Here is a 19,445-nt window from a genome sequence, read left to right as displayed (position 1 = left end):
TGAGTTTCTTTTTTTGTGGTAGTTCATGTGGACAGATGTTCTTTCTGCCTGTTTTGTGGTAGTATTTGTGAATGTTAACAAATCCTGTTGCAGTCACTGATAAAACGCAGGGTTCTTCTTTATCTGAAGCAGAACCAATGACAAGATGGTAAATGCAGTAAAAAAAAAAAATGAAACCAGTAGAATTGCAAAGTTGACTCGTACAATGCAATTATAAAAAAAAAAAAAAGACGGCTGTCTTTTAAGTAGAAAACACAACAGACATAAACCCATGTCTACCTTTGTTGTCTGTAAATTCAAAACATTTTAATAGTGCATCCCATTATTAGACTTACCAAAGATTTTTAGGAAAAAAATAACATTCTTTACAATGTAATGTTTTGTAGCTGTCAAGTACCCGAAACCTTCTGCAAAAGATATCCACTGGGATTTCCTCTTTTGATATCCTCAGTGGGTATACTTATTATAAGCAACTTTTTGTCACATTGTTTTGATCACGAGTGGGCAAAACCGTATGGAGATTAATTATGTGAGGCAGCAATGTACTTCAGTAGGGCTTCTTACTTTCCCTTTGTTATGTAACTGTGGAGTTAGTATGCTTAAGTAAGGGAATTAGGTGCAGCATTCCCCACCCAGAGGGGCACAGAGGCTTGCCATGCTGCAAAACAGCTTTTTTTGCCTTTTTTTATTGTAGTTTTGAGTTGTAATTTTACAATTAAAAATGGTGACACAGTCTACCATAGGTAAGCCCTGTGGCCCAGCTCCATCTGGATCAGTTTAAAGTTTTTTTCTGAAAGATACATTCTTTATGGCAGTCATCTCTCCCTGCATTATCTTTTAGTTTTGGACCTTTATTTCTAGGCAACTGTATCTGTCTTTTATGAATGACTAACAGGCAAGACAAACGACGTGTATCTGGTTGGGTCCTTTTGAAGTGTATGGTCAAATTATGCCCCATTTCTAAACTCAAACAAAAAAAAAGTAAAAAAGAGGCAGCTTATAGTATGTTACACTAATAATTTAAAATTAATTTTAACACTATACTAAGCATGTATTGGGTTGTTTATGTCAAAATCAAACATTTGAACACACGTATTAACATTTTAATATAGGAAACTTTCAGTCCATATAACTGCATAGTTTCTTTAGTGGTTTGCCAAAACTGGAATATTTACCAGGGCTAATTACCCTAGTCATGTGATCTTCTTGGGGGGGGGGGGTGCAGTTGTTCCTATTTTCCACCTTTCTGTAGAGAAGCATCAAACTGCCAAACATGAAATAAGATTTGCTACACTCAATGTAGGTTCACTGACAGGGTGGAGCTTGGAAGTGGATGACATGATGGTATGGAGGAGACTGGACAGACCTATGTATTCAAGAGACAAGATGGAAGGCAGTGCACCAAAGCCACTTGGCGTGGGATCCAGAGTTTGCTATTTAAGAGGTAGACAAACTAGAAATGATGTTGGAATTGTGGTGAGAGAGAGGCTTCAGCAGGCAGTGAGGGATATCATCAGAAGTAATGACAGACTCATGGCGGTCAGACTCCAGTGTAATGACAGGGCAGTATTCATAATCTCAGCCAATGCACCACAGCAGGGTTGTGATAGTGAGGAAAAGAGTGAATTCAAGCAGCAGTTGCAGGATCTGCTAGATAAAGCAGTACAACATGAATTGGTGTTGACATTGGTGACTTGAATGCACATATTGGGACAGACAAAACAGAATATGAGGACTGCATGGATCCATGTGGGTGGGTCAACAAGAAAGAAGGTGAGGCCATTCTAGACTTATGTCTGGCAAAAGGCTTGATAGTAGCTAACACATGGTTCAGAAAGAGAGAGTCACAACAAGTGTGGTCAACATACAACTCAGGTGGATTTCCTACTACTAATAAGGAAAGAGCACTGGCATAGAATCAGTGATTGCAAAGTCATCCCTAGTGAAACAGTTGTCCCACAGCATAAACCACTGGTTGCCACAGTCAACTGCAAGCAGTGGTCAGAGAAGGGTCTAAGGTCAACAGAGACCAGGCTGAAGACCTGGAAGTTGACTGGAGAGAAAGTACAACTATTCCAGGAATTACTCAGGGCTCTAGCACCCCAAGAAAAGGAGGAAATAGATGGAGCTGAAGAAGAATTGCAACACCTCAAACAAGCATTTGTGAGGACTACAGAACAGATATGTTGCCAAGCCAGGTATGGAAATGAGGTACATAAGGAAAGCTGATGGTGGAATTCACAAGTCCAGGAAGTCATCAAAAGAAAGAAAGAATGCAGAAAAAAATAGGAGAAAAGAGATGGACCAGGCTAGGAAGGAGTAATGGTTGGCTAACAAGCAAAGGAAGGAGTTGCAATAGCAAAAAACAGGGCATCGGAGGCACCAGCTTCTGGAAAGTGACTAAGTAGGTGGCACAAAGAAACTATATCAGGTTACAAGACAAAATATCAGGTTGCAAGGCAATGACAGAAAGACAAGAGAAGATAGGCACCCTTCATAAATGATGCCAGGAACAACCTGCTCACCAGTCCACAGGACATTAAAGGCAGATGGAAGGAGTACTTCAAGCAGTTTCTGAATGAAGAAAACCCCACAGAAGCTGTACTGCCCCAGTCATAGCCTATGATAAAAGATGAAGAGGAGTCTACCCTGGAAATAATAAGAACAGCACTAAGGAAAATGAAGCCAGGGAAAGCAGCAAGCTCAGATGAGGTCACTGCTGATATGATTAAGATGCTGGGTGAGATGGGGAGAAATGGCCCTTGAGGGTACTCACAGCAGTGTGGAGAGAAAGGCATTTCCCAGATGACTAGAGAATTAGCATACTCATGCCAGTGTACAAGAACAAAGACGACATCCACAACTGTCGTTAGTACAGAGGTATCAAACTCCTGTCACATTGCATAAGAGTTCTGGAGAGGGTGATTGATAAACAGATATGCAGAGTAATAGAAAATAAGATGGAAGATGAGCAGTTCGGATTCAGATCAGGATGCAGCACAACTGACCTGATGTTTGCAGTGAGACAGATAGTTGAAAAGAAGCTAGAGATGAAGAAAGAGTCCAACTGGGCATTCCTAGCCTTGGAGAAAGCACATGACAAGGTGCCAAGAAAGCTGATTTGGGCAGTATTGCTGTGGTTCCACTTCCCAGAAACATTGGTATAATTAGTGCAGACTATGTACAAAAGACCTGATGACTCAAGTATGAATAGTGTTTGGCCTCACAGAGGGGTTCTCAGTGGGAGTGGGTGTGCACCAGGGTTCAGCTCTAAGCCCACCGCTGCTCATACAGGTGATGGACTAAGTTAGCAAACAGGTCAGAGGAGACAGATCAACAAAGTTGCTGTATGCACACAATGTGGCATTATGACAGACTCTAAGCAAGAACTTCAGCAAAGGATAGGGAAATGGAATGCAAAATGGAAGGTACATGGGATGAAACAAATACAGATAAGACAGTGGTAGTGGCAGCAAATTGGGAAAAGCAAAATAAGCTGAGAATTAAGGTAGAAGGAAAGGCAGTGGAACAAGTTAATAGCTTTAAGTATCTGGGAGGAGTGGTTGAGGAGAAGGGAAGTCTGAATGAAGAGGTCAAAGCTAGAATTAGAAGGGATTCAGCCAACTGTCATAGAGTGTCAAATGTAGTGTATGTCAGAAGAATGCTAAAGGAGCTGAAAAAGCAAGGTGTACAAAACAGTGGTGTGACCAGTACTACTGTATGGTACAGAAACCTGGGCAGTAAAGGCAAAACAGATGAGGAAGCTGGAGGAGATGGAAATGAAGTGCCTGAGGAGTGTTAGGATGCACACTGTGGGACAGGCGAAGAAGTAATAAGAGCAGAAGCCAAAGTAGCTCTAGTTGCAGAAAAGATCAGATAGAACAGATTATGGTGGTTCAGGCACATGTGCAGAAAACCAGAAGACAATCTGGGGAAGGAGATTTAGGACAGACAGGAAGAAGGTAAGAGGAAACAAGGGCATCCAGAAAAGAGGCTGATGGATTGTGTGAGAGAGGATCTGCAGTAGTCAGGCATGAGTGTTAAGAAGGCAGGAGTGTGGTATTGAATCGAGAGAGATGACAGTTAACGTGACACCCCGACCCCATGTAGAAAAATGGGAAAAAGGGGGGTGATGATGATAAAGAAGAAATGGAACATAACACTTATAATTACTATTCAGGCATACTCTACAGTAAGTGCTTCCTGTTCTGGCTTTTTTTTTTTTGTTAAAACAAGAAACATCTTTATTAAATTATCACTTACGACATAGCCAATCTTACATTTATATAAATGAAAACAAACCATATTGACATATTTTAGTTGCAAACATTAAACATGACATACACTTTATCCAGTCATTGTCAGCGAACATTAGATAGCTCATTCAAATCCTGCCTTCTTTTAAACCTCATTCTTCCTTCAAACATTTATTCTGCTTGTTTTGTTTCAACAATTCCCCATTTTTTCTATGTAATTTGCTCCTACCCTTTTCTAAAGCTCCCATTTCCAGTTATCTTATCTCTGGTACTATATTCACTTCTTCTAGTACAATTGGTTTAGAATTTTATTTCCAATTTCTAGTAATTGTTTTTTTGGCATCCACCTTAATTAGCCTCAGCAAGGCCTTGCTATGGCTAGGCAATTCAGAGTCTGTATCGTAGCTAAAAAAACGAAAATCATTTCCATAATTATACCAATTTGCTCACCCAATACTTCTGATAGAGTAGTCTGCAGGGAATTTTTAAAGTCTGCCAACTCATTACACTCCCAAAAAATATGTTCCCAATTACCTGTTTCTCCCCCATCACACCTCCAACATTTCCTATCTATCTGAGGAAAATTTCTTAGGAGTCTACTTGGGGTATAAAAATACCAATGTAAACATTTCCAAGCAAAGATCTTAAATCTTCTAGACTTTGTTGCATATTTGGGAGACATGCATATATCTGCCAGTTTTTTTTTTGTAAATTGCTTATCCAGTCTCTCTTCCCAATCCTTTCTAACCTCCTTTAATTGATTCTTATAGTTATCATGCAATATTTATATGCTCTAGTAATTATCCCTTTTTTATCAGCAGCTTCTGTTTTAGATTCTACTGCCAGTGTTGGTCTTTCACTTAGGATCCCCCTATTTTTCCTCTTCTGTCTTTTTGAGCATCTGTTTGCTTGGTCTGGGAGTATGAGATGCAAAGTACAACTGTGCTAGTTCTGTTTAAGAGCAGTATCCCATGATGTGTCCCCTCAAATTATGTGTGGTATGATCCCAGTTATTCTCATTAGAGTTAATGTTTAATTATCGACAATGGGATGGGTAAAATCAATCTATAACCAAATGGGATAGGTTAGTTGCAGCACAAAAAGGGAAACTGGTTAGGCTTAAAATGGCCCTCAAGGGCAGCTAGCCTAGTACTTACCTATGAACCTATGAATTTATAAGAATATTACAGATAAGCAGTGAGATAAAATAGCAAAACTACATTTAACGAGGGAGGGAAACCAGGACTGCAACAATGAATACACTCAAACATCTACATTTATGGTAAGTGTACACAACTGCACTGTATTGCTGCTAACAGTAGCACTATGAAAAGTGTGTAGTTTCTTTACATGAGGATAATTGTTTCTCTGTTTGTTGCTAGCATGCAGTGGGAAGAGATGCTTTTAGACAGTTTGCTGAACTTTGCTGCAACTCCAAAGGGGGTTCTACTTCTTCAGCAGACAGGAGCCATCAATGAGTGTGTGACCTACATGTTCAGCAGATTCACCAAAAAACTTCAGGTAAGAAGGTAGTTTCAGTTCAAGATCAATTTGACAATTGGCAGGTTTATGCCTTACTTTACTGTGGGAAGTAATAGCTGTAGCAATTTCTCCTACTGGATAATTAGCAAGATGAACTTGAACAATTTTTATATATCACTTTGTTTATTCATATGCATTGATTTTGTATTGTTCTGATCCTCTTGGACAAAAAAAAAACAATAAACTAGTTTTACTTTGAAACAAGAAAACTCTTTCTTGAAACAAGAGAAAAGGGGAAAATGCATAGATGAGTAGTGATGTGCAAAATACTGGGTGATGAGATTGTTTTGTTAAACTTAATTAATTTCATGGCATGGAGCTAGATATGCAAGTAAAATAAATGTTGTTGCACTTTTTGGATGCATATTACCTCCATGCCATGAAACGTAAGTTTAAAACCACTGATTGTGTTATGTAGCATTTCACTCAGGGGTAGTTATCTGTGGATAGCCCACCTAATTGCATTTTTCACTGTGTTGTAATGCCTTTACTAATTCCCAACTATATTATTAGACCACCAAACGTTTAGCTTGTGGATATGGTATCAGTCCTTTAACTATATCTTTTCTGTATCTTCCAGTTCACACCCATAGCTCCGTATAGTGTCTAAACTTTTTTGGGTTTGGCTTCATTTTCTATGTGACCTTCCAGCTAATAATAGGCATTATTAGGAAGTGCAAGAAGTTATCAAAACGACAATGAGATTATTAATCTAGGATGTTCTTCAGTAGAGAAATTTAATCAATGTTCATCATTTATGATTTCATATGTTCATATTTTCATAACCGAGCCCTACTTGTTATTGAGGAGTATGATAAGATATGTTATGGTGGGACACATGAAAATTCATTGTCAGTGTCCATTTATATCACACTGTGCCTGGTATCCTGTTGTTTGGTAGTAATTATGAAAATAAGCAGTATTTCCATATTTACTTAATAATTCAAACAATTGACTTACAAACTGTTGCATGACATTAGGGGAAACGTGTTGTTGAAATAAAATTCTTTCAAATTTGTACTGTAAGTTGCACATCTTGAGAAATGTTCAGTGCTATTTATATTGTTATTATATAATTAAGCATATATTTTCATATTTCTGGAAATATTTCAATAAACATGAGCTCATAGAAGAATTTCTTGTTGTCATGTGAAAACTTGTCTAGTTAACAAAATGTGCTAACAATATGTGTCGAGGTTATACATCTTCCAAGATTGAAACTGTTTGTAAAAGTTTAGGAAAATATAATTTTGGGTTTGTGTGCATTATATTGTATCATTTATGGAAAGACCACAAATTCACTGAGTATTATCACTGCTAATAATACTTCTCACTGATAGCATTGCTGTTTGTACAGTTTTAATAGCTTTTATTGTTCACAAAATATTTTCTTTTGTTTATCTTATCATTTTTCAGTTTAGTTTTCAGAAAAATCTCTGCAATGTAAGTTGTGTGTAGGCTGCTAGGGATGTGACATTCCACACCACTTAGGTTCTAAGATGTTTGGATTTTCAACTTTATACAAGTTGCTTAAGCTTTATGCGCTCATTTTCATATGTTAACCCTTCTTGATCTTCTTTAGCCTTCTTTAGTTTGATAACCAGCAGGTCGTGGAACAGACAGAATTAATTGACATGATTTGCACTGATTTAGGCTGTTGCACTGAAAAAGCCTGTTGCAGCCTACATGTAATTCACAGGCATCATAAAATGACCACAAAATAAGATATGCTAATCCCCACACCAAATGGATAAATGGTATCCAGTATCTATGCAAATAGGCAACTTGTAAGTAATAGTATTGATACGTGTCAGGGACAACTGTACTGTGTAACATATCTATTGTCTGAAATGGAATTATAACACAGTTTCTAAGGTCTGTGAACCTGCCAGAATCCAGTGTGTTGGCTGTGCTGCAGAAGTGCTGGAAATGATAGTATGCATTGGTATCAAGTAGAGGTGGGCAGGCCAGAGCCAGTTTGAGCATGGGTCAAGCTCGAGTCTAATCTTGGCTCTGGCTCATGATTCAGCAGGTTAAAGAGCCAAGAAGGACTCGAGCCACAATCAATTTTTTTTTTTTTTTTTTTAGGAACTGCTGACTGTTAATTCAGGCCAGACCTGCTGGCTGGAATTGCTTTCGTTTAGTTGAAGTCTGCCTATCTAAGCATTGAGATTGGCTGGAATACCAGACAGGGAGGTGCCATATGACATAGTACTGAAAAGGAAGAAGATTTATACATTTTTCATGGGAGAGAACTATTTCAAGACATTATAGTTGGGCAATTCTTTTACAAAAAAAAAAAAAAAATTGCAGCTAATTTTTAAGATGTGGGGTGCATTATTTACTTTAATCCAGAGTACTTTCATGTTTCCACTGAGGGAGAGGATCCTGCTTCAGTGAGAGAAAGAGAGATCAGAAGATGTTGAATGGACAGAATTATTTTGTGTTTCTTTGTTTTTTATTGAGGTAAGTCCCAGTCTCTTAATTGTCCCTAATTTTAGCTCATTGCTGTGAATCTCCAAGGGGTGCTTAGTGTATATTTGGGGATGGGTATATGTATTCAAGAGCAGCATGTTGAAATTAGTACATTGTTGTATTAGTTGTTTAATTTTTCTTTCACTCTGCTCACCATCAAGCCCCGAATATGTGCAGAGAACTGAGCTGCCTTTTGGGTAAGGGGTGTGGAAGCATTTTGTACATGAAAGCACAAGGCCATCATATAATTACTCCTGGCAAATAAATGAATTATGATTTGCTGGGGGTGATGTATTTGTTTACTAATCACAAGCTGAAATAGCAAAATGTTACTATAGTTCTTACATTTATCATTCTTTTATTATTCCCAGATAAGAACACTTTATCTCCCTTTTTTGAACTGTAATGTTGTTGTTTGTCTTTTGGCTTTTTCCTGGTAAGGGGTCGCCAGAGCGGAACTCCGGTCCGCTAATGATTGGCAGTAGATTTTTACGAAATGCCGAGGTGCCAGCTCGACGCCCAATATCTCTTGTTTTTCCTGCTTTACTAGTTTAGTCCAGTTTCAGAGTTGCTGATTCCTGGGCTTTGGTTGTAGTTCCTGTGTACTGTTTCCTTGCCTTATTTGGGGGAAGGGAAGCTACCTTGCTTTCCTGCTTTACTAGTGTAGTCCAGTTTCAGAGTTGCTGATTCCTGGGCTTTGGTTGTAGTTCCTGTGTACTGTTTCCTTGCCTTATTTGGGGAAGGAAGCTACCTTGCTTACCAGTGGGAGTGGGAAGCATTGAGCTGCCTTTGTCCAGTTTTGTGAGGTTTCAGCCAGTAACTAGTAGTTTATTGGTCGTTTTGGGCCAGTTTCTAGCTTTTCCAGCCCCTGGTATAAAACTTTCAGCTTGTACCTACTCAGCACAGACTCCACGTGGGCCAGCAGAGTAATCCAGGCTGCAGAGAGCTGAATAAGCGACTTTTCTTGATACTAAGTATATTTTTTGTTGCTTTCCACATCTGAATACCTAGCAACTGTATTTCGCCTGCCTTTCTGTTACATTGAAGCTGTTTTACTGCATTTAACTTAATATTGCACTTGGAATCCTTGTTTGTTACTATTTGACTGTATTTGTAGCAAATTCTTCTGTGTAAGCTGTAGTAGCTGATTCATAGCATTTATAAGTGTTTGCTGTACCTGTTTCTGCCTGTTTTGTGAAAAAAAAAGAAAAAAAAGAAAAAATATCTCTTGTTTTTCCTGCTTTACTAGTTTAGTCCAGTTTCAGAGTTGCTGATTCCTGGGCTTTGGTTGTAGTTCCTGTGTACTGTTTCCTTGCCTTATTTGGGAAGGGAAGCTACCTTGCTTTCCTGCTTTACTAGTTTAGTCCAGTTTCAGAGTTGCTGATTCCTGGGCTTTGGTTGTAGTTCCTGTGTACTGTTTCCTTGCCTTATTTGGGGGAAGGGAAGCTACCTTGCTTACCAGTGGGTGTGGGAAGCATTGAGCTGCCTTTTGTCCAGTTTTGTGAGGTTTCAGCCAGTAACTAGTAGTTTATTGGTCGTTTTGGGCCAGTTTCTAGCTTTTTCCAGCCCCCTGGTATAAAACTTTCAGCTTGTACCTACTCAGCACAGACTCCACGTGGGCCAGCAGAGTAATCCAGGCTGCAGAGAGCTGAATAAGCGACTCTTCTTGATACTAAGTATATTTTTTGTTGCTTTCCACATCTGAATACCTAGCAACTGTATTTCCTGTCCCTTTCTGTTACATTGAAGCTGTTTTTACTGCATTTAACTTAATATAGCACTTGGAATCCTTGTTTGTTACTATTTGACTGTATTTGTAGCATATTCTTCTGTGTAAGCTGTAGTAGCTGATTCATAGCATTTATAAGTGTTTGCTGTACCTGTTTCTGCCTGTTTTGTGCAAAAAGAAAAAAAAGATTAAGATATCTCTTGTTTTTCCTGCTTTACTAGTTTAGTCCAGTTTCAGAGTTGCTGATTCCTGGGCTTTGGTTGTAGTTCCTGTGTACTGTTTCCTTGCCTTATTTGGGGAAGGAAGCTATTTCCTGCTTTACTAGTTTAGTCCAGTTTCAGAGTTGCTGATTCCTGGGCTTTGGTTGTAGTTCCTGTGTACTGTTTCCTTGCCTTATTTGGGAAGGGAAGCTACCTTGCTTACCAGTGGGTGTGGGAATCATTGAGCTGCCTTCTGTCTAGTTTTGTGAGGATTCTGCCAGTAACTAGTAGTTTATTGGTCGTTTTGGGCCAGTTTCTAGCTTTTCCAGCCCCTGGTATAAAACTTTCAGCTTGTACCTACTCAGCAAAGACTCCACGTGGGTGAGCAGAGTAATCCAGGCTGCAGAGAGCTGAATAGCGACTCTTCTTGATACTAAGTATATTTTTGTTGCTTTCCACATCTGAATACCTAGCAACTGTATTTCTGCCTTTCTGTTACATTGAAGCCATTTTTACTGCATTTAACTTAATATAGCACTTGGAATCCTTGTTTGTTACTATTTGACTGTATTTGTAGCATATTCTTCTGTGTAAGCTGTAGTAGCTGATTCATAGCATTTATAAGTGTTTGCTGTACCTGTTTCTGCCTGTTTTGTGAAAAAAGAAAAAAAAAAAAATATCTCTTGTTTTTCCTGCTTTACTAGTTTAGTCCAGTTTCAGAGTTGCTGATTCCTGGGCTTTGGTTGTAGTTCCTGTGTACTGTTTCCTTGCCTTATTTGGGGAAGGAAGCTACCTTGCTTTCCTGCTTTACTAGTTTAGTCCAGTTTCAGAGTTGCTGATTCCTGGGCTTTGGTTGTAGTTCCTGTGTACTGTTTCCTTGCCTTATTTGGGGAAGGGAAGCTACCTTGCTTACCAGTGGGAGTGGGAAGCATTGAGCTGCCTTTGTCCAGTTTTGTGAGGTTTCAGCCAGTAACTAGTAGTTTATTGGTCGTTTTGGGCCAGTTTCTAGCTTTTCCAGCCCCTGGTATAAAACGCTAAGCCTTGTGATTTAGAGCGATTTAGCGGAGCTGCCACTGCTGCACACTAGGGCAGTGCCGGTTAAGCAGGTTTAAACTATTCGGGCTACCTAAAGTCCACTCTTCAAATTTTCCCTTAAAACTACCTTCCTCGAACTATACTACTGATCAAATCAGCGTATCCTATAACTAAAAGATCAACTCTACTTGACTCCAAGTAGACTATTCTCTATCTATTAAACCTAGCACTTGCTCCTACAGTACTTATTACCTTGATACGGCACTCTTGTCATAGATAGTACCCCAACAAGGCAACCCCCCATTTCTCGGTCACCCACGTCCCCCGGAATCTTTTTTAAAGTTTTTCGTCTACCCTTCTAGCATGTCGAGGGATCAGTTGCTAGTGTCCTCTCCTGCTCAGCTGGTGAACCTGGGAATATTGAGGCAATGTTTCAATTGCCTCATGTACACTGAACAACCCTTTCCTCCTCCCACAAAACACAAATACATGCGAGAGATGCAACTATACGGCAAACTGGAGGCTGAGCTCTCTCAACATAGGACTGGCAAGACCAGTCAGGAGGAGAAGGTTACCACACACACTATAGACCCAGTCTCACATAGTACCATTACAACCTCAAATCATACACATAAACACACAAAGACATACTCGGAGGCTCTGATCAAAAATCTACCAAAACAGCAGAGGCCACCAAAGCAGACACCCAAACAACCACCACCTTAGAACACAACACCGCAACACATAGACCTCACAGTCAGAGTGTCAAACAGTCACAGCCCTTAAGGCCAAACACAATGCCAGACACACTAGTCATTGGTGACTCCATAGTCAGACACACTGATGTCCCGCTCACCAGACTGAGTAAGGAGAAGGTCACAGTAAGCTGCCTGTCGGGCGCTAGAATCCGCCACATAGCAAGCACTCAGGTCTCTCAACAGCAGGTACAAATATGACTCAGTCATTGTCCACGCTGGTGTAACGACCTGAGGCGTACCTCCTTGGACTACATGAAAAGAGACATTGAGGAGCTCTCTGATTATGTAGCCCAGGCAGGTATGACCCTGACCTTGAGCAGTATCCTACCTTCACCAAGAATGATGCCACAATACAGAGATAAGATGATCAGCTTTAACAATTGGCTTAAACACTGGTGTCATTCAAAGTGGATCCAGTATCTGTCTGCCTGGGATGACATGCTGGACAAGCCACGCTGCGGCTTGCACCTGTCACCCTGGGATTCGGATATTGGCAAAGGCTCTTGCCACCCCATAGTGCCTTTTTAGGCAAGGCGCAAATTTTAAAGCTAGCACGCTAGAACACAAAAAAGGAAAAACTAAGGGTAATGCTGCTCAATGCCAGAAGTCTAAATCTCAAAATGCACTTTTCGAGGCCCTTCTCAGTATGGAGAAGATCGATGTCTGTGGTGTGACAGAAACGTGGTTCAAGGCTCCTGAGAGCACCCCAGCGCTATCAGGTTTTACCTCATATCATGCGTTCGGCCCCAAAATCCGGACAATACCAAGAAAGGAGGGGGTATCCATATTCATCAAGGACACCCACACCTCAAGACTGGTGGCAACGACGATGCATCGGAGACCATCCAGGTGCAATTAACCATAGGCAAGACTGCTCTGCAAATTGTAGCATGTTACAGGCCACCCTCACAAACTCAGGAAACTCACATGGCCTTCCTGAAAACACTAGAGGGATAAATGTATCACCAAACACCATCATACTAGGTGACTTCAATTACCCTAATATAGACTGGGAACACTACTCAAGCCCAAACACCCTAGCCCAAAAGTTCCTGGAATTCATAAACTCAAATGCCATGGAACAACTAGTCACCATCCCCACAAGAGGAGATAACATACTTGATCTCATCATCACGAACATGGGAGCACAATGTTCAACACCGAAGTATACCCCTCACTGGTGAGATCAGATCACAAACTAATCTCGCTGGAGGTCCTCATCCCACCCCACCTGAAATAAAAAGACCACAGTAAAGAACTTCTCAAAAGCCGACTTCACACTTCTAAAGACTAGTGTGGTCTCCTTTCAGGCCCCGAGCGCGGAAAACAATACTCAAGCCGCTGAATCACTTACAAACGCCTTCTACCAGCACCTGCAGGACTGCATGGATAAGGCAATCCCAAGCAAAACAAAGTCTCTTTGTACCAAAGGCAAGCGTCCAGTCTGGTGGACCCCAGCCATAAACAAACTCTACAACAAAAGGAGGAAGCTACTACAAGATAGAGCAAAATCCTTAAAAGGTAAGACACCCTTGATCACTATAAGTAAAAACTAAGAGCTCTCATAAAATCATCCAAAGCAAATTTCGAGAAAAATAGCTAAAGACTCAAAAGACAATCATAAGGCCTTCTTTAGCTATGTTAGAAACCTAGGAGGAAACTCCCAGATATGCTCAGAACTAGTTCAAAATGATGTGAAGATTACTGATCCTACAGACATTGCCAACATACTGGCTGACAGGTTCAGTGCAAACTTCTCCCCTCCCCAAAGGAGAGATATCTATACCAAATGAGTGCAGCCCCCAAACATCTCCAGCGCCCAAGTGAGAACTGCTCTCTCCAAAGCAAAAACACAGCATCCATGGGACCCGATGGTGTCCCGGCTGTGTGCTCCACGAACTCAATGAGGAATTAAACCCACAGCTAGGACAGCTGTTTAATCAAAGTCTTACCTCTGGATACGTACCCAGGAGTGGCGCACTGCAACTGTGGTCCCACTTCACAAAGGCGGTGCCTCCACAGACCCTGGAAATTACCGGCCCATTAGCTTGACAAGCCTTATCTGCAAAGCCATGGAGAGGATCATAATGGACCTCATAAATAAAGACATAGGGAATTTGCAGACTTTGGATCCAACCCAGTTTGGCTTTGTCAAAGGCAGATCATGCCTTTTAAACTTGGTTGACTTTTGAAACAGTCACCAAAGCCATTGATGAGGAAAGGCAGTCCATACAGCCTACCTCGATCTGGCTAAGGCCTTGATACAATACCCCACTCGGGTATCATTGAAAAACTCATCAGCTTAAATGTTAACCCATACATCACAAGATGGGTTGCAAACTGGCTGAGTGACAGAACCCACAGGGTCAGAGTTGCTGGCGCCATGTCAGACTCAAAGCCTGTCACAAGTGGTGTCCCACAGGGCTCAGTCCTGGGCCCACTCTTGTTTGGCATCTACTTTTCAGTACAAGCAAACACAGAAGGGTTATGGCTGACAAAGTTTGCAGATGACTGCAAACTGGGCCATAGTAGAAAACACATCTGACACAGATATCCTTCAGAAGGTTCTCACAGAAACGGATAACTGGTGCCAGAGCCACGGCCTAAAGTTAAATGCCAAAAAATGCATAGTCATACCCTTCGGGAAAAACAAGGTTACCCTAGCTACCAAATAGGTGGCAATCCACTGAGCACAGAAGAAGTTATCAGGGACCTGGGGACTCAGGTTGATAGTAGTCTGTCATTCGACACCCATGTAGCTAAAGTAGTTAGGAAGTCCTTCTACATTGCCCACCTTATCATGAAGGATTCTCATCTAGATCAAGGGAGGTCATAGTCTCCCTTTACTCATCACTCATCAGACCAATGATTGAGTACAATGCCCCATTCGGAATGTATCTGACCCGACACTTGCAGCAGCTGGAGAGGCCACAAAAGTTCCTCACCAAAAGGATAAAGGGTCTCAAAATCTGTCCTATGCTGCCCGACTGAAAGAACTCCAGCTCTATTCAGTCTGCTCAGAGGTGACCTTTGCCTAACATACAAGGCCATGTCAAACCCAGATTTGATGAATATGCTTCACCTCAAAAATCTAGATCCATCAGAGCCACAAGGGCGGGAGACTTAAACCTCGACACGGCTATTAATAGGACGTGCTGGAGGGATAGATTCATCACCCAAAGACTCCCTATGCTGTGGAACAAAATCCCGGTACATGTGAGGCAGAGCACCTCGCTGGCCTTGTTCAAGAGAAATCTTGACCAATGGATGGGAGATCGCAGATATACCCCAGGAATTACCTCAGTGTCACTGCTCGACAGAGGCACAGCAAAATAATGGGTATAGTTCCCCATACTAAAGGGGTGGCGTAAGCCACAAAACAATGGGCTAGGCTTATAAATGCCCTCGGGCAGATAGCCTAGTATGAACCTATGAACCTATGAACCCTTTATCGAAGGCACGCCCATTTACGCACGCTTGTCTTTCGAACACTACCCAACCGTGGGGAGCACATGCAGACTCCACACAGAAAGCACTCCCAAGCCAAGCCGAGAATCGAACGGGAGAACCTCTTGCTGTGATTTAGCAACGCTACCGCTGTACCACCGTGGAAGTTATATTCTCCTTTGAAGAACAGATTCTGGCTTGGAAACTGTTTCTTATGCTGGAGAAGCTGAACTTGCTCCCTTCTAATCTTTTTCCATCTGTATTTGAAATGACCATGTTTTGAAAAAATATTTACATCTTAGAATGCCTCTTAGTTTTCCTTTAATGTTGTCTCTTGTTCTGATTTGGTAATTTAAATCCTCCAATCCTACAAATGTTACAGGCTATATGTTCATAGGTTCATAGATGTGTACTAGGCTAATGTCCCTAGGGCCTTTACAAGCCTAGCCCATAGAAGTGCCCTGGCATTGTTCTGCCTGTTGTTAGTTCCCAGTGCCTCTATCAAGTAGAGCCACTGGAGTGATCCCCAGGGTGAACTTTCTATTTCCCATCCACTCATCAAGATTTCTCTTGAGGAGGGCTAGTGAGGTGCTCTGCTTGACATATATGGGAAGTCTATTTCAGAGCATGGGCAGTCTCTGGATTATGAACCTGTCCCTCCAGCATGTTCTGTTGATTGTGGTAATGAGGTTGAGGTCTCTGGAGCGTGTGGTGTGGAGGGATTGGGATTTCTTTAGATTTAGCATTTCTAACCGAGCTGGATCAGACATGGCTTTGTATGTCAAGCAGAGATTGCCTCTAAGTAGACGTTATGAGACAGAGAATAGCTGGGGTTTTTTGAGTCTGTCTGTGTAGGACAATGTGTTTAAGGCCTAGGATCCTCTTCGTTTGGTAGTTTTGTGGCCTGTCCAGCTGTTGCAGGTGTCTAGTGTGGTACATGCCAAATGGGGCATTATACTCTTTGATTGGTCTAATGAGGGAAGAGTAGAGAGAAATTGATGACCTCTTTCTTCCTGGATGCAAAACCCTTTGTAATGAGATGTGCCAAATAGAAGGACTTTCTAACCACTGTGGCAATGTGGTGGTCGAAGGAGAGGTTGCTGTCAACCTGTGTCCCCAGATCTCTTGTAACACCTTCAGTGTTCAGTGGGCTCCCATCAATGTGGTAATTAATGGGAAATGAGTTTTTCCCAAAGGGGATGACTATGCATTTTTTTGGCATTAAGCTTAAGACTATGGTTTTAACACCAGTCATTGGTCTCAGAGAGGTCTTTCTGTAGGATGTATGCATCACTTGGGGAGTTAATAATGGCTCCCAGCTTGCAGTCATCTGTAAATTTGGTAAGCCAGAGTCCCTCCGTGTTGGCCTGGACTTCTGAGAAGTAGATGCCAAACAGAAGAGGACCCAGGACCGATCCCTGTTGGACTCCACTCGTGACTGGTCGGCAGTCTGACTTGGAGTCCGCTACTTTCACACTGTGGTTTCTATCAGTGAGCCAGTTTGCAACCCACCTAACGATATAGGGGTTGATGCCTAGTTTGCTGAGTTTATCAATAATTCCTTAGTGAGGAATGGTATCAGTGTCTTTGGCCGGATCGAGGTAGAGTGTATGAACTGCCTTACCTTCATCCACTGCTCTGGTGACTGACTCAAAGAAGTCAACCTGGTTGAGCAGGCATGATCTACCTTTCATAAAACCAAATTGTGTGAGATCTAGAGTTTGGAGATTCCCTATATTCTTGTTAATTAGGTCCATGATGATGCACTCCATAGCCTTACATATCAGACTCGTCAGGCTAATGGGGCGATAATTTCCAGGGTTTGTAGTCGCTTCTCCTTTATGGAGAGGGATGACTGTAGCAGTGTGCCATTTGGTAGGGACACAAAGCCTGACGTGAGGCTATGAGTGAATAGAGCACACAGATTTGGTTCCAGTTCTCTTTGTAATTTATGTAGAACACAGCCAGGGATATTGTCGGGTCCCATGGAAGCTGTATTCTTGGCCTTAGACAATGCAGCTTTAACCAGTGCTGCAGTAATACAGGGTGCCTGGCATTCTTCTGGTATTGAGATTGGTCCTTTAGGGAGGGAGAGAGGGATAAAGTTGGCATTGAGTCTGTCGGCAATATCTGTTGGCTCAGTATAGGAGGTCCCATTGTGCAGTAACTCAGAGCAGATTTGGGTATTGCCATGAAGATTCTTGATCTAGCTTTAGAAGACTTTGTGATTGTTTTTATTGTCTGATGCAATTCTGCCTTCATAGATGGCTTTGGAGGTTTTGATGAGGGGATCTCAACTTTTTGTTGAGGCTAATAAGGGAATTTTTCCAGTCTTGGGACTTCCCCTTTTTCTGCAACAGTTTCTTCCTTCTGTTGTAGATTTTATTAATGGCAGGGGACCGCCAGACTCGCTTCCTTTTTTTGGAGGAGAGTGTCTTGGTTCTCTTGGGTATGGCTAGTTCCATGTTCATAGGTTCATACTAGGCTATCTGCCCTGGGGCAATTATAAGCCTAGCCCGATTCTGTATGGCTTATGCCACCCCTTGATTTGAGTATACTGTGCCATTTTTAAGGTTTAGTTTACTGTGCCTCTGTCTAATAGTGACACGGGAGTAATCCCTGGGACAAACCGACGATCCCCCATCCACCTATCGAGATTCTTCTTGAAGAGATTCAGTGAGGTGCTCTGCCTCACATGAACTGGAATTCTATTCCAGAGTGAAGGGAGCCTCTGGGTTATGAACCTGTCCCTCCAGCAAGTTCTATTTATTTCTGTGCTGAGGTTCAAGTCCCTCGAGCGTGTGGCTCTAAGGGATTTAGATTTACTGAGGTGGAGCATGTCCATTAATTCTGGATTTGACATAGCTTTGTGTGTCAGGCATAGATCGCCTCAGTAGGCAGTATGCAACTGAGTACAGCTGGAGTTTTTAACCGAGCAGCATATGGCATCTGTTTGAGACCCTTGATCCTCTTGGTGAGATACTTTTGGGGTCTTTCTAATTGCTGCAGGTGTCGGGTAAGGTACATCCCAAAAGGGGCATTGTATTCTATGATGGGCCTGATGAGGGATGAATAAAGGGCACGATTACCTCTCTTGATCTAGATGTGAAACCCTTCGTGATGAGGTGGGCTATGTAGAAGGTCTTTCTAACCACTTTGGCAATGTGGTTTTCAAAGGAGAGATTGCTATCAACTTGGGTCCCCAGGTCCCTAATAACTTTCTCTGTACTTAATGGGTTTCCGCCTATGTGGTAATTGTGGGCATATTGTTTTGCCAAAGGGTATGACTATACATTTTTTGGCATTTAGCTTTAAACCATGGCACTGGCACCAGTTATCTGTCTCTGTGAGACCTTTTTGAAGGATGTTTGTGTCAGCTGGAGAGTCGATTATGGCACCCAGTTTGCAGTCGTCTGCGAACTTGGTGAGCCATAGTCCTCCCACGTTTGCCTGTACCTCGGAAAAGTATATACCGAACAAGAGTGGTCCCAGGACTGAACCCTGTGTGATGCCACTTGTGACCGGTTTCGAGTCTGACATGGCTCCAGCAACTCTCACTCTGTGGGTTCTGTCTTTGAGCCAGTTTGCGATCCATCTTGTGACATAGGGGTTTATATTTAAGCTGGATAGCTTATCTATGATGCCCGAGTGGGGTATTGTGTCAAATGCCTTTGCAAGGTCCAGATAGGCTATGTGGACTACCTTCCCTTCATCTTTGGCTTTGGTGACTGTTTCGAAGAAGTCAACCAGGTTCAAAAGGCAGGATCTGCCCTTGACAAAGCCGAACTGGGTAGGATCTAGTGTCTGTAGGTCCCCAATGTCTTTGTTTATGAGCTCCATGATGATCCTCTCCATAGCCTTGCAGACTAAGCTAGTCAGGCTTATGGGGCGATAGTTTCCAGGGTCCGTAGAGGCTCCACCTTTGTGGAGTGGGACCACTGTTGCTGTACGCCATTCTCTGGGCACATATCCTGTAGTGAGGCTGAGATTGTATAGCTGTTTT

At 41.9% G+C, this 19,445-nt stretch overlaps 1 protein-coding gene across 1 annotated transcript in view; it reads left to right on the top strand.

Moving 5' to 3' along the window:
- TBC1D32 (TBC1 domain family member 32) overlaps positions 1–19,445 on the top strand; it is a 1,886,357-nt gene that overhangs the window by 473,489 nt on the left and 1,393,423 nt on the right. The window contains exon 14 of the mRNA XM_044086982.1: positions 5,639–5,777. Coding sequence (XP_043942917.1) covers positions 5,639–5,777 — 139 coding nt within the window. The remainder of the gene's footprint in view (positions 1–5,638; positions 5,778–19,445) is intronic.

Source organism: Protopterus annectens, chromosome 1.part1 (genome assembly GCF_019279795.1).
Source record: "Protopterus annectens isolate FY-2018-M chromosome 1.part1, PAN1.0, whole genome shotgun sequence".
Taxonomy (NCBI): Eukaryota; Metazoa; Chordata; order Ceratodontiformes; family Protopteridae; genus Protopterus; species Protopterus annectens.
The sequence above is the reverse complement of the archived record's forward strand: the minus strand, read 5'-3'. Positions and strand labels throughout refer to the sequence as shown.